General features: G+C 37.8%; 1 protein-coding gene across 1 annotated transcript in view; it reads left to right on the top strand.

Moving 5' to 3' along the window:
• LOC140231035 (protein unc-13 homolog B-like) overlaps window positions 1-16,036 on the top strand; it is a 273,808-nt gene that overhangs the window by 254,926 nt on the left and 2,846 nt on the right. The window contains exons 21-37 of the mRNA XM_072311188.1: window positions 191-351; window positions 1,226-1,376; window positions 2,488-2,556; window positions 3,238-3,327; window positions 3,925-4,190; window positions 4,744-4,829; window positions 5,599-5,725; window positions 6,486-6,726; window positions 7,508-7,585; window positions 8,486-8,661; window positions 9,696-9,842; window positions 10,553-10,676; window positions 11,334-11,399; window positions 12,013-12,090; window positions 14,362-14,509; window positions 15,075-15,170; window positions 15,728-15,887. Coding sequence (XP_072167289.1) covers window positions 191-351; window positions 1,226-1,376; window positions 2,488-2,556; window positions 3,238-3,327; window positions 3,925-4,190; window positions 4,744-4,829; window positions 5,599-5,725; window positions 6,486-6,726; window positions 7,508-7,585; window positions 8,486-8,661; window positions 9,696-9,842; window positions 10,553-10,676; window positions 11,334-11,399; window positions 12,013-12,090; window positions 14,362-14,509; window positions 15,075-15,170; window positions 15,728-15,887 — 2,264 coding nt within the window. The remainder of the gene's footprint in view (window positions 1-190; window positions 352-1,225; window positions 1,377-2,487; window positions 2,557-3,237; window positions 3,328-3,924; window positions 4,191-4,743; window positions 4,830-5,598; window positions 5,726-6,485; window positions 6,727-7,507; window positions 7,586-8,485; window positions 8,662-9,695; window positions 9,843-10,552; window positions 10,677-11,333; window positions 11,400-12,012; window positions 12,091-14,361; window positions 14,510-15,074; window positions 15,171-15,727; window positions 15,888-16,036) is intronic.

Below are 16,036 nucleotides of genomic sequence, written 5' to 3'. Positions count from 1 at the left end.
TTACACATCAACTGTTTATGTATATTCTTTTTTTTTTCTGCCTTAAAAGAGGAATGACTTCTTCCTGGTATAATCCGAGTAATCCATTCTAAACTAAATACAACATCCTTGTCTCTATTCTTAAACTTTTGTAAAAGAATGTTAGCATCTCATTAATTCTGTCCAAACTTATTTCTCCCCCACCCCGCAGAATCTCTTCCATTTTCTCAGCATGAAGGAGGGCGGCAACGTGAAGCTGCCGTCGGCGAAGGGGGACGACGCGTGGAAGATCTACTTCGACGAGACCGCCCAAGAGGTGGTGGATGAGTTTGCCATGAGATACGGCATCGAGTCCATCTACCAAGCAATGACGTGAGTGTCACAAAACCAAAGAGAAAGCAAAAACAGAACAAAAAAAATGACATAACAAAAACAAATTAATAACAAAACAAGAGAAAAAAAGTGAAAAAGAAAAAAGGAAAAAAAAATGGCTGCACTATGGGTGAAACTCAACCAGTTATGATTATTGCCATCAGTGATGTTTGCCACCCTCATTGAATAGTACTTGGTTGAGTACAGAAGTTCTCTTCCACTAAGCCTTGGGCGGTTGTGTTGGGAAAAAAAAGGAGTAGACATTCAACGCTAATCAAGCATTTCTTAAGGGTCATTTACAGCGCTCAAAATAGATATTCACCTGCCATCGGCAATTTGTCGCCATGCCACTGGCCAGAATGTCCCTTTCAAAAAACAAATGGTTCACGGCCACAATATTTTGTTACTCACTTGTGTCCCTTTGAGTACATTTGTACCCCGTTAAAAATGTGGCCTTGACCCAAATTTGAATTTGAGACCTGCATTTACCTGTTTTTGATCATGGTGTCTATTTTAAATAAATTTACACCATGAAACACACACCATAGCATTCTATTTTACCCTCATTACTCATGGATGTTATAGGAAATATATTATGTAATTTTCTTGTGCAGATTAAAGTGATAGAGTATGACTGCAATAAGAATATATCATTATATCATCATGTGCATGGCAGAATGTTGTTAATGCACTTCCCTGTGCATAGCAGAATGTTGTTAACCATATGCGCACTCCCACACCCCAACGACAATCTGCCATGCGCACCTCGATATGTGAGAGACCAAAAAGACAGGAGTGATACAAAATTTTTGACGACATGTCCCTCTGACTGATAAGGTCTCTTCTTTGATGTCTTTCATCCTTCACCCCGCAGACATTTTTCCTGTCTTTCATCAAAGTACATGTGCTCTGGCGTACCGGCCGTCATGAGCACGTTACTAGCCAACATCAACGCCTTCTACGCACACACCACGGCATCCTCCGCTGTCTCCGCTAGTGATAGATTTGCTGCATCAAATTTCGGCGTAAGTACCGCCCTACGCTGCAAGTGTGCAGCAACATACTTTTCGTCAGGTCTGATGTGTGGCAGCAGACACTGTGGTGATTAAAGATGGTGACAGACTCTTTGATTTATATCTCTGCATAGGTTGCTTTTGAAAAGTTTTAAAGTTGTAGTATTCCAATTTTTGCAAAGATAAAGCTAAAACAGACTTATCCTACAAATCTGTGCTGACAATACAATCTCCTCTGTTGAGCACCCTGCAGTAGTGCTAAATATGAGCACTCACACAAAATAGCAAAATATTTGAAGATACAAGTTGTGTATTTTCAAGTTTTCTCCTGGTGATTGAGGAGCACAGATTTGCAAACATTTTAGAGGTTTTAAGCAATAAAGTCTACTATGATAGCGACAAGTGACACCTAATTAGGTAGAAATATTGCAATTATATTTGGTTGATGCTTTAGGTACCTTGTACATGTACTATCTAAAACCTTAAAGCAGAAACCCTGTGTCTCTTCTGGTGACGGGCAGACATCTTATGTTTTCAGGTGAAATAAGACCAAATAATTCTAATTTTCATTGCTGAATCAGAACTACGGAATATCTCAAAATATGGCTGGATTAGTACCATTTATCCCACAAGGCATTTAGGTGAATTTCATGGACGTGGTAAAGAATATTCAATCGAGCACAGATTTTGTTGTTGGTGTTGTTGTAAATCTTGTGTAGATACTCTTGATACCATTTTAAGAAATTTTAAGCAAGAAGTTGGAGAATTGCTTTCTTAGGTAGATGTTGAATGAGTAGAACTTGTGCTGCAATCAGAGGATAGGTCATGTAGAGGTCACCCATCCCAACATGACCTATTAATTTTCTGTGAAAAATATGAGTGCACAGTATATGGCCAAGGTGGCAATTTGACTGAAATGTTGTGTATCACTGATTAGAGTATAGCTTACCATTTCTTTGTTTAGATTTATTTCTTTCTTCTATAATGATCAATAGATACAATGTGTTAAATGTATTCAGAAAGACAAGTTCATCTGTGTGTATAATTTCTGCCAACCCACTCCTTCACATTTCTGATATGAATTAACAATTCATTTCACTATTTCCTCTCTCCTGCATTGCAGAAAGAAAAATTTGTTCGTCTTCTAGATCAACTCCACAACTCGGTCCGGATAGATCTCAACTCCTACAGGGTGAGTCAATCAGAAAGCAAAGTGTATTACAGATATATTGAGGTTCTGAAGCAAGGTTCTGAAGCAAGTCCACCCAGATACTGGAATTTCGAGTCGCGCCATGTCCATTAGGGTCCATTTTAGGGCCCCATTTTTCTCTCTCTCTTCTCTCGTTCTTTAAAACAACAACATATATTGAGGTACATGTAAGATTTGTATTTCATCATTTCATCTCAGTGATTAATCTTTCATAAATTTAAGAAAGTCTCATCAATATCTGTCTGTTGTTGAAATGTAAAATTCTTGTTGGAGTTCCAAGCTTGAAAATCAGTCTTTCGGTTTAGGCAGTTCCGAAGTAAACCTACACATAATGCAGTGGTTAACAAATGCATCAGTTCAAATTAGAAAATGGACTTGCTTAGGATGAGTACTGTATATACTGTATATGCCAAATATTTTGCGAGGTTTTTATTTCGCAAATTTCGCGAGTCAGGAGCTATGCTTGAAAATAATGACCCTGATCCCGATATGAATGTGATGCACCTTATACGTTTCTCCATTCAGTACGGTACTCCATGATCGCGAATTTAACCAATCAGGAAATCAACGGGAAATCCTGATTGGCGAAACTTCAGACTTGCAAAATATATGGCTTATACGGTAATGTGTTTATTGAAAACTTTCCCACCTCTTGGCCTACAGAACAACTTCCCAGCAGACACCCGAGACAGACTGGCTGATCTCAAGTCTATGGTAGACCTCTTAACAAGTATTACATTCTTCAGAATGAAGGTAAAGAAATCATCTCTCCTTTAATAATGTAAAAGTGGATATTTTTGCATGAGTAATTTTTCATTTTAAACCATGTGAGATGAATTTCATGTGTTTTTGATATGCAGAATCAAGAAGTTTCTCAGTGGTACATATAACAATTAAAAATATTCGCATGCTTTCATTTTTGTGTTAGTTTCTGGTTGCATGAAATGCACGAAAATTTCCACTTTCAGAATACCACACTATTAGTGTCAATCCCCTGTTTTGACAAGGAAGTGATATTTTTTCTTAATCGTATGACCACAAATATTTCTGAAGTATCATTCTGAGGTGAAAATGTGAAATTTTAAAGTTCCATAACTCTCTTACTTCAAGTCCAAGTTAAATAGAACTGCTACCAGTCTGTTCATTTTGTTTTGCTCTATTCATTAACCTTTTTGTCCTTTGAGTACTTATTGACATAGAAAATCCCATAGCATTGTACACACTGTCCAAAGTCCCTGGCACAAAAGGGTTAAAAATGTGGAAAGGTGTGGAATGAATTGTGATGCTGCAATACAGGTCAATGTGCATCAAGGTTTCTCTTTGACCACTTACACTCCCAACCCATGACAGGTGCAAGAGCAAGCTAGTCCCCCTAGAGCCGCCTCGGTAGTGCTGGGTTGCGTCAAAGCGTGCCTCCAGTCGACCTACGACTACATCCGCGACAACTGCTTTGAGCTGTTCCAGCGCGAGTTCCAGCCGGACCAGCCCATCAAGCAGCCAGACCCGGCCGACGACCCCAACGGGCCCCGCAGCCTGGAGTTCTGGACCAAGATGATCTCCCTCATCGTGTCCGTCATCGAGGAAGACAAGACCACCTACACGTCGGTGCTCAACCAGTGAGTCAAGAGTCACCTTCATCTTGTCTTTAACCCTTACCATGTTTTCAGAGAACACTACATGTAATAGTTCAATTTACTTTCAGCAACAAAAATAGAAATTAAATGAGCACAAGTGCAAAAACATGATTACTACTAAAACCAGGATTAATACACTTGGTTGATATATAATCTGGTACATGTTTGCTTGATTTATTTATTTCTAGTTTTGTACTACTCAAAGATCATGCAGAGCATTAACAAAAGAAAAACTGTAAGAATCATGTCAAATGTGGCTGTCATATTACCTTAATTATATGCCATATATTTTCTACAGAGAGAGAGCCACTAAAGCACATTAAATTGTTCCTGCAAAATCAATTTGCAAGTCCCAGTTCACAAAATGTTATGCCTGCAAAATATATGGCTCATACGGCATGTGCATAAGATCTGTTTTTGAGGCAGCTAGTCAACATAATTGCAGCATGTCAGACAATAGGGGTAAAGGGAAGCTACAGTATTTGTTTTGATTGTTCAAACTGGCATCTCCCAACACACTTTCAATTTGTAACAGATTCCCCAATGAACTGAACGTCGGCCAGTTGTCGTCCACCATGATGTGGAGTGAATTTGCCAAAGATATGAAATCTGCTCTCGGAGGTAAGTATCAGAATATGATCTAAATCCTTGCTTGTTTGTTTGTTTTTACTCTCAGTGGGTTTATATCAGCAGATTATCCTAACTGAGTCATAGTTATGTGGGTACAGTTGATATTTGTTGAAGATTATGGATAATTATCACTGTTTAGTGACAGTTGTGTGGGTAATGATCATCCGAGTGGCAATGAGTGGCATACTGTATGTTGGAGAATGTATGTATTTGAAGTAGTTTGTTTGTTTGTTTGTTTGTTTTTTGTATAGTGTGTTGTCTGTGGATGGACATTTTGAATGGTGTAATATCTGTGCAGACATTCAGAGTCCCTTAAGATATGGTGGTTATGACATCACATGGATTTTTTAATGCAAACAATAGCCTATTAAGAGGTGCTGCTTTGATATTTATTCATCCGGTGGGTATAACATTGCTTTAATTGCTGTATTTTTCTGTTTAGTTTTATGCTATGTTAGAGTGCTCAGAAAAGTTTGTGGTGTTTCTCACAAATTCTACTTCTTAATCCACACACTGCCAGAGGTACAATTTGTATTACCTATGCTGCTTAGATTCTCTTCACTACAGATTAATTTGAATGCACTATGAAAGTGTCATTTCAGATCTGCCTAATCCAGGTATCTACAGCAAACATTGTCTACTACCCAAGTACTGTACCTAACGCATTATCACTGCGCAAAACTTGTGAACTAAGCACCATTTTGCATCTTGACCAAGAATGCAATCTTTAATCTCCCATATTGTTTTCACTCCACCATAGAGCATGACCAGCAGAGGAGATGTACCAGTGCTGAGTACATGAACCTCCACTTTAAGGTCAAGTGGATGTATAACAAGTACGTGGAAGGAGTGAATGAGTACACGGACAAGACTCCAGAGTATGCCAGGTGAGGCCTTTCTGCCAAAGCTGAAGTGTAGAACCATACTTAACATTGTGTTAAACCACACCTCTCTTGCTTCCAGGAACGTATACCCACAAACAGCGGGTTGTGGTTTAACCTCTTGAAGATGAGTCCCGAGTATACTCGGGTAGGTGTCTGTGGGAAATGCGTGTTGAAGCAAAATTAGCCCATCGCTAACGGTTTAATAATACATAGCAACAGCAAAATCTGTGCTCCTAAAAATAGTCTGCATGTACAGCAGATCCTGCTGATAGATTTTTTTATCCTGTCTTTGTCTCTACAGACAGCCATCCAATAAGTTTTTTTTTTTTTTTTTTTTTTTTGGGGGGGGGGGGGGTTTCAGCAAAAGTGCAAAAGACTGTATTCTTGAATCTAAAAAGAGGTATATATTAAATGATACAAAAGTGTATTTCTACATTTGTGAAGTTGTTAGAATGGCAAAATTTACCTGATCAAATATTTGTACAGAATTAAACCAGTTTCTCATTATAAAAACTCTGCATATATACTGTATCAAGCAGGTAAAATTCAAGAAGCCCTTTGACTACTTACACTATCAATCTCATTTCTTATGACAGTACTGTGCAATGTTTGCTACATTTGCTACATATTTGTTCATATTTTCAGTTAATCATATCAAAGTTTTTGCAGCATGTTGTACATTAATGTAAGAAAATACATGTATCAACATTAGATATTGGGGAGACTCAAGGAATGTTATCTTCCCTGGTCTTGAAATCTTCAGCTGGTTTGAGCCCTTCGTGATGCAGTGGCTGCGTGAGAACGAGGAGCTCTCGATGGACTTCCTGCACGGCGCCCTCGAGAGGGACGCCAAGGAGAACTTCCAGAAGAGCTCGGAGCATGCCCGTTTTTCGTGCTCCGTGGTGGACGTCTTCACCCAGATCAACCAGAGCTTCGACATCATCCGAAGACTGGAGTGTCCCGATCCCGAGATTGTCAACAGATACATGAGGAAGTTCGCCAACGTATGAACTCTTTCTCTACCACACTTGCATTCTATTAGACTAGACTGTAAAAAAAAAAAAAAAAAAAAAAAAAAAAAATATATATATATATATATATATATATATATATATATATATATCTTACATCTAGGGACTTATTTTTTGGATGTCTTACATATATAGCAACTTATCATTCTTGAGAAACACTCTTAAGATTATATTGAACCATTGACAAAATAATAAGGATAAGGTTTGACACAGATTTTCAATCTCTAGTGCCAACATCACACAATCAATCTGTATTTTGTATCTGTTAGTTGCCAAAGTAAGTATGTATTTGTTACAAATTATATCAGAAGGAAGAGACATGTGAAAATGTAATGTGATTGTGGTACAGTGCAAGAATATATTCTCAATGATTTTAGCTACTTTTTAGTTCACATTAGAAAATAACCTCCTCTGGAAAAATTCAAGCTGTCTAGTTCTGTTTGTCGGAGAAAATTTATTGTTTACCAAACATTGGAAGCTTTGTCTTGTGGGAGAAATGTTCTTCCTCTTACAGATGAAACCATTTTACAGACTCAAAATCAGAATTAAACTTAGAATTTAAAATAAGTATGATGATTAATATTTTTCTTATCTATCAAAAGTTCCCGCGCCAGTTGTTAAAAAAAAACAAACAAACATTTGTGTTGCCATGCAGTGTTACTGCTATTTGCACATTTGAATTCATGGCGAGACGCTGTCTGTAGCAGAGATTCCTCTATCAATAATTTTTTCACCATTGTCTTGTCTTCCACAGACTGTCAACAGAGTCCTTCTGGCCTATGCCGACATTGTCACGGAGAAGTTTGCTCGCTACTGCAACAAGGATGAAATTGTGAGTTGACACTTAATTCTGCCCTCACCCCATTTCATGGAGATTTATTTACAGGGCAAAGAAAACTGTGGAAAGAAATAGCTAAATTGGATAATACACATGTACTTGGGTCAATACTATTTTCATAACCAATTCAGCACATGAATATTATTGAGAGAAAGATAGAAAGAGAGAGAGAAAGAGAGAAAAAAGAATGGATACATTATACAAACACAGCAAACACTCACACAAACATCATACACATATATCTACCTGTGAATAGACAGTTTTTGATTGGCACTTAACTGATTCACATCCATACTTTCCTACTTCAATGTACAATATCAGAGCATATTTAATGAAACATGTAGGTTATTGTATGAATTCCTGTAGGCTCTTGTAGTAGATTATTTTGCAGAGATATACACTGTATTTTGCCAGTGTTGTGTGAACACGCCTATGCTCGCAATGCACACAAACTCTTGCCACAAAAGGCATGTCACAATTTAGTGTAAATTATAATTCAAATTTTTGTAACTGCTGTATAAAAGCTGTTTATGTCTTCTCTAGATAATGTTTTCATAAGGATGATTATAATTATATTAGGATGGCTTTATTTCATGGAATACCAGGAAATATTGCACTCTCCTTTCAGGCAATATTGCACTCATCTTCTATTCATGCAATATTTCCTGGTATCCCATTCATTGCCATCCAATGTAATATAATCATTGCATCTTGCCCCGTGCAATATTGAACCCATGCAGTATTCCCCAATATTCCATTCATTGCCATCCAATATAACATAATTATTGCATCTTGCCCAATGCATTATTGATCTTAACTCGTGCAATATTCCATGGTATTCCATTCATTGCCAGTCAATATAAAATTTGTTGCATCTTGCCATGCCCTCTACAGTCCCTCCAGGCCTGCATCCTGATGAACAACATCCAGCAGCTGAGGGTGTACCTGGAGAAGGTCTTTGAGTCCATGGGAGGGGAGAAGCTGGACTCGGAGGCTGCCGACACCTTGAAGAAGCTGCAGGGAAGCCTGAACGAGGTCTTGGACCAGCTCAGCAAGGTCTTTGCAAAGAGGTGAGCTTATATAGCGGCCAGCAACTATTCCACAGCCTGGCACTCCAGCTGTCTCTCGATCACTCAGATCTCACGAAAGGTTCAAAGTGTAGAAAAACAAAGCTGCTGATCAAAACTGCCTATGTAATAATAGTCAGCCAGTGGGGTAAAATGGAGACAAAAGCGGCCTGAGCTTTCATTTCATTTCATTTCAATTTATTTGCCTACTTCTCAATAAAATATTACATTAGATATAACAGACTTGAATGATGCATGATATCTAGCTTGGATGCACAATAACATACATATATTTTTATTATAGAATATTATGGTCAATCTATGAAAATTCAAATCTTAAAAATGCCAGAAAAATATGATTAAGCCTACTTAAAAGCAAGCTTATTAAGTGTACATCCCAATCTTTTAATTGTGTTGCCTGTGACAAAAACTCTCAAAGGTAACAAGATTAGATGAAGCCAGGTACAAAATAGAGAAGAAAGGTAAGATAGTTTTTACAGACTTGCATGTTTTCATTGACCGTCAGCATCTGGAGAGGAATGATGGTTTCTAATACCTCTAACAGCACAGTTCTGTCTTTGGATGAATCAAAGAAAGAATACATTACGGTGCTTTTTTAATGCAGTCAATGGAACCGATGCAAACCGCAACACTTCTTTCACAACATACAACTGTTTTTCTGCACAAACACAGCCACTTATCATACCATTGAAGTGCAAATTATGTGTATTCTTTCAAGCAATTCAGGTATATGTTCCACATTGGACAGATGTCACATATCTAATGCTCTCTTTAGATATATTTCATCATAAACAAACAATTAGATTTTAACCAAAAGGTCTTTCAGTGAAGGGAACAATGATTCTTTGATTGGTAACTGTATACCGGTATGTGATCTTACAAAGTATATTCCTTCTTTATGATACCTGTATGTCTGATTTTTTTTTTCTGTGAAAATATGCATAAAATGTTGATAAAGTTGATATAATATATTGTAATGCTATATGTCCCTTTGTGACTGATGTCGTGTGCCACAGCTTCGTGCCACGCCTCCACGAGGCTATTGAGCAGCTGAGTGGCCACCTTGGTGAGGTCCGAGGCCAGGGCCAGCCCAACCAGAGGAGTAACAACGAGTCCGACGCCGTCACCGTGCTCCGCCCACTCATGGAGATCCTGGACGGGAAGTGAGTTCCTCCAAGATAATTGATTTGATTTGATTCGATAAGATTTGACTTCTGCATTCCTGTATCATACAAATCTACAACACAAAGTCAACTGATCAAAGTTATTGAGTAATAATTAAACAGGGGTATGTACATGGAAACAGGTAAATGATTGACTTGAATAGAGCACTGTTTTTTCTAGGTAATAAAAGATAAAGGATAATACAAAATAATGAGAATTTATTGTATGCATCATATATTTGTATGGTTTTTAAGTTTGCAAATTTTGTAAGTCGTGTGCTGTTTGCAAATACAACAACATTTCAAAATTTTGACTCTCTGATCCTAAATGTACACAAACTGGTATGCAGCCACAAAATGCAGTACCGGTACATGAACAAGGTGTGTGATAATACAGTTTAGTAGGCCAAAGTCTTGGCGTGCCTACTGTGTGAATGGATGCATGCACTTCGCAAACAATTAAACTTTCTGGATATACATAGTAAGGCATCTCGGTCAGTTGAGGACACACCCTTATGTAAAAAGCCCTTATGTGTATGTATATAATTATATACAAGTATATACTTACATTGTATATATGAGAAAATGTAAATTTACTTTTACATTTTATGGTTTGTATAGGTTTGCAACCTTGATATACAGTCATGTACAGTTGTGTTCTCTAAATTAGACCTTTGAGTATACCATTTTCCGTGCTTTAAATGATGTAGCCTGTCGGTGCTGGCCCAGAACTGTGAGAAGACAGTGTGGAAGAGACTACTCAAGGAGATGTGGAAGATTGTCATCAGCACCGTGGAGAAGGTCGTCGTCCTGCCTCCAATGAGTGATGTCTCGGTAAGGATTGATCCTCCTCAGCTGTGGGAAAAGTTGACACTAGCTTGTACACCGCTCATCTCGATCTACACCGGTCTAGCCAAAAACAACCACCAGTTACAACTGGCAAATCATTAACACCTTTACACCCAAAGTGATATGTAGTGACCCACAGTGTCAAATTTACCAACACTTGTAAGAAAAAATGCCCACCAGTAATTACAACTGGCAAATCATTAACACCTTTACACCAAAAATGACATGGAATGACACGTGTTTCTATGACACGTGATGATAATATATCTGAGAGCAACTGGGGTATGGTAATATACTGTCAGATGATTATAATTATTATTCATCATGGCGCATAGCAGATATTACTTTTGAATGAAACTGTGAATAGGAGTTTTGAATACACTGTCTGACTATATGTATATTTTTTGCATTGAAACATTCTACACAGCTTGTCCAAGTGTAGCTCATAACTGGCGACGGAATAATTGGAGAGTTGGGGTATAGTCAGGTGTCATGTCTTATTCATTTGTTTCTCTGTCTTTCTTAATGGGAGGGAAAATGTTAATTTGGATCATTGTGCGCTTGTGTCTTAGTGACTCTATCCAGTGATAATCTGAATTAATGCATTGTCATTTGGCAAATTTGCTGTTCCCTTTTATCTAGATGAGCTCAATTTTAGCCACTCTGAACCCAGCCTTAGCCAAACTGCAGGGGCACGGAGAGACAAAGGTATGTTTCAGCTGTTTGTATCAGTATTTTATTTGCGATGCATCTTTGAATTAATATACAATGCCTCTTTGAAGGAAGAATTGTTTTTGAAAGTGAAGATTACAGTCTTGTTGACAAAACTCAATCACAGCTAAAGCAGTATATCACCATCAGCAGATTGAACTCTTCTTCGGTAAGCTAGCCATATTATGACTAGTATGAATATTTTTTTAAATTTTAATTCAATGCAGGACCCTTATTGACTTACAACTTAGTCATTTTTATCAGCCTGTCATGTAATAGTGCTGTTCTGAATTTTGCAGATATTTTTCACAAACAGACCAAAGCAAAAATCAAAGACATCTTAATTTCCTTTCCTCCTTTTTCCTTATGTTTCCTTATTGTGAATCAACGTCTCTTCATGTATAAAGAAGAGATATCCTTGATATCTCTTGAGCAGAGTAATAAGGAAAAAAAAAAAACCTTGAAAGGAAACCAGAAATATCCATATTCATATTTGCATGCCATCTGGATATGACATCTGCAATGGAACTCTGCCCACAGTGTGCATGCCAGGTCTCAGACATGAACATTACTCAAGTTTCTCTTAATTCTCTCTTGCCTGTACCTTTAGGATGTGAACAAGGAGGAGAACAAGAACTTGTCCCCCAAGCAGTGCGCTGTCCTTGAGGTAGCCCTGGACCACATCAAGGTACCATGTCGCTCTCATGTCTCTTAGACCAGGAAAAAAACAAACAAAAATGTGTCGCCATGACAACCAGTCCTGACATCACTAACCCTTACTTGTAATTGATGTGTCATTTGTTCTGTGTATTGTTGTTATAATGTAATTGTAGATGTTTTTGTTTTACTTGAATTTTTTTTTCTGCTGTTCCTGCATTGATTTGTGTGCTTTTGATAGTTCTGAAGATTTAATTTGCTTTTGTCTGCTTCATCGGTATTTGCTTGTTATGTCAGTCATGTGATTTTGATTTACCCCAAATGCAGTATATGTGTCCCATAAGTAACTTCACAGAAAAGCAGATGTGCACATATTGGTACATCTTAACCCATGTGAGAACTTACATTGTACACCATATGTCACATCAAGATCTATCAGATATCATGACCAGCTAGGAGATTTAGATTTAGCATAAATCAGTAATGATGTAAAAATATTTTCATGGAATTCAAATTATAGATGATTTCCAAGAATAGCTTTGTCATTATCAGTGTTGTTTACGTAGTGTGGCCATAATCTCATTGTGTAGTTTAATGTTTTTACCATGATGTGTAGAGTGTATTATTTTTCATTTAACCCTTTGCTTTACATCATTGTTTGTTTTATTTTCCCTTTTTTAGCAGCTGCTTCTTCTCCCATCATTTTTTTTTTTTGCTTTGTTTATGTTGTTCAAAGATTTGTGCTCAGTTCTCACGGTGGAAACTTTAGTTGGCTCCTAGCATATGCAGTAATTGTGATTTTATTTTTTGTCTGCACACAGCTTCTACTGCTCCTATCAATGTGCATTGAAATGGTAACAGTTGTGAAACTTGTCGTCTTGTCTGCGCTTTCGTAACATTTTGTAAGTGGTAGCGTTTAACAAAAGTAGGAGAGAATAGCTTTCAGTAATAATGAAAAGTTGATTTTGTGGATGTTTCCGTACATCATGTCCAGTACCAGGCAATACTAACTGTGTGTGTGTGTGTATAAGTGGAAAGTGATAGCAAAATAACACACCATTTTAACATCTCGCCTTTCTAGATAGTTCATGAGATAGATTGTACACATACTTTTAACTGCATTACTCTGGGTTGTTGTTGTTTTTTTCTTCTTTTTTTTTTCCTTTTTGGGTTGTTCTCTCAGGGTATTAGTTTCCTTTCAAAGTTAAAAAAAAACAACACCAGACACAGCTTGTCTGCTTACAGTAACTGCTTCTAAAGATTTTTCTCAGACATGCACTGTGATATTAAGATATTTTAAACCGTAGTTATGAAATTACCATACACACAGTGCATGAGTTATTCAGGATAAATGCCAATATTGATTTTTCTTGTTTTCCAAGTGACATCACTGGGAATAGATTTCCTTTAAATATAATTTTGTTTATTATACCAAACAACTAAGCTTTATGCTTTGTTTTCTTTAACAATTTATCTTGCATTAATGGAAAATATCATGCTATAGCAATATGTGTCAGTTTCTTCGAAGTGAAATTATTCTAAATTATGACCCTTAGGGGATTTTTTTGGATAAATCATCCTCTCCTTGGGCAAATAGATTAGAGGACATATTTCATTTGATGTAATGGGCATGATCACCCTCTCTTTTTTTCTCTAAATATCATATGCTCAGTTAGCAGTCCACTTTATATTTATATAACTTTTAGCATAGAAATGCCCATAGATGTTTGTATACATGCATTCTTTGAAACATGCATTCTCTGAAACATGCACTTAACAAAACATTGTAATTATGTATGCAAGAACAGATGCTGACCCAAGCCCAAAAGTAATTATTTGATGCATTATGTTTATCTGAAAGGTAGAAGAGTAATCATATGAATCTTATAAAAGGGAGAATGTATGGACATGTTTTATCAATATCCTAATAGATTTCGATGACAAATGTCACAAAGGTTTGAGTCTCCCTACTCAGAAGGAAACTGAGTTGACTGGATGCTAGGTGAGCCTTAGTAAAAGCTGTGTGCATTCAAAGATACAGAAATTACAATTATGACTTTCCAGCAGATACTTGGGCAGTCTTTTTCCTTCCACTTGAGTTCATCTTTTGGTAGCGTTCTGGAAACAGACTTTACCACAAAAGCGAGGAATTATCCAGCCACCTTCTAAGGTTGCAGAAATGAACACTCAAAACTCTGCCCAGAGTCTAGGTTGTCGAGAGAAAACAAAATCCAAGATAAATGGTGAGCCAACTAACGTTGCTTCCCACCGTCTGCAACAGGGTTGTTTTGCCCACCCACAGCAATACTTCCACGGCTCCGGGAACGGCCTCAAGCGCAACTTTCTGGAGAAGAGCCCCGAGCTGCAGTCACTGCGCTACGCCCTCTCCCTCTACACCCAGACCACGGACATGCTGATCAAAACGTTTGTGCAGACGCAGAATCAGCAAGGTACGCCGGCCGACAGACGTTGATGAAAGATTTGAGCTGCTTGATTATTTTTCCCCAACTTATCAAGATTCAAACACCAGGTTTTTTTTACAAGCTCATCAGTTGAGCGCAAATTTTATCTGCAAGTCCGTCTTCTTTTTCCTCTTATTGTGATTCTCATTGTTATTGTTCTCATTCCATTGTTTTGGAATACAATTTAGATGTGGATAGAAATTCATCGAATCTATGTCGCCATATATGTTTCATAGACACAATATTCAAGTCCCGCAATTGATGTGCAGCTGTCTTAATTAAGACATGCCTGTGTGCATATTTCTTTCTCTAATAACATTTGAGTAGAGTACTAACTCAGTATTAATGACAAACTAAGAATGGACCTTCTCGATTAGTCAGACTTTGGCATTGGCCAATAAATGTTTATGTGTTTGGCAAACCCGTCTGTGAGAACTTGAATCTGAGTGGGCTCAGATAACATAATACCATTGTAGAGTCATGATGTGATGTCGATCTGATCAATTTAGAGACATACAATTTCTTTACTCTTATATATTATGTTATGGAACAGATCAACCCAGTGGAAGTCAGTCCTATGGTGAGCTCTCCATCCAGGTAGACCTGTTCACACACCCAGGAACCGGGGAGCACAAGGTCAATGTTAAAGGTAAACATCAGGTTTAGATTTAAAGCAAAAATGCAGTCATAAGTTCCTTGGAGCATGTCACTGTGTTGTTGCAAATCAATCCGTTGTGATTATGTACGCTTTATCACATGCATGCTTTCCTGAATTGTAACACCATGGCTATTTTTTTTTATATTGTGTATGATAAGCTTGCCACCTTTCTTACAGCTGGTGCATTAGGCTCTTTAAAATACAGTGGGAGTATTCTAAATGATTGGAAATTTTAGAGCCTAATAAAGTGCTACTACTACTGATATCATCTATCTATCTATTTTTGGCTGGACCCTTTTAGGAGGGAATCACCTACAATATCATACTCATTACATGATGGGATGTAGGCCTACCTCACAGTGCAGAAATTCTCTTCACTTTCTAACAGCAAAAGACAACTGAAAGCAAACAAGAAACAAGCAAATGCTCTCCAGATGTTTTTTCTCATCGAGACAAGAATCATAGTTATATCATGCACAATCTTGTTCACCTGCAACACGGCATCACCTCGGTTTCGTTCATTTTTTTTTTCCTCCCCGTTCCTGCAGTGGTGGCGGCCAATGGCCTCAGGTGGCAGACGACCAGCATGTTCCGGCCGTTCGTGGAGGTCTACATGATCGGTCCACACCTGAGCGACAAGCGGCGCAAGCACTCCACCAAATCCAAGGCCAACAACTGGGCACCCAAGTACAACGAGACCTTCCAATTGTGAGTTCATGGTATTTTCACATCATTAGGGTTAATGGGGGGGGGGGGGAGTAGCTGCTTTAAATTCAGCTCACCTACATGTAGTTCAATGCGTTATGGGTAAAAATCCAAGCTTGTTGCAAATGGCAATGTTTACCCTTTATTCTTAA

This window comes from Diadema setosum, chromosome 7 (assembly GCF_964275005.1).
Source record: "Diadema setosum chromosome 7, eeDiaSeto1, whole genome shotgun sequence".
In the NCBI taxonomy this organism is placed as follows: Eukaryota; Metazoa; Echinodermata; class Echinoidea; order Diadematoida; family Diadematidae; genus Diadema; species Diadema setosum.
This window is presented reverse-complemented; position numbering and strand designations above follow the sequence as displayed.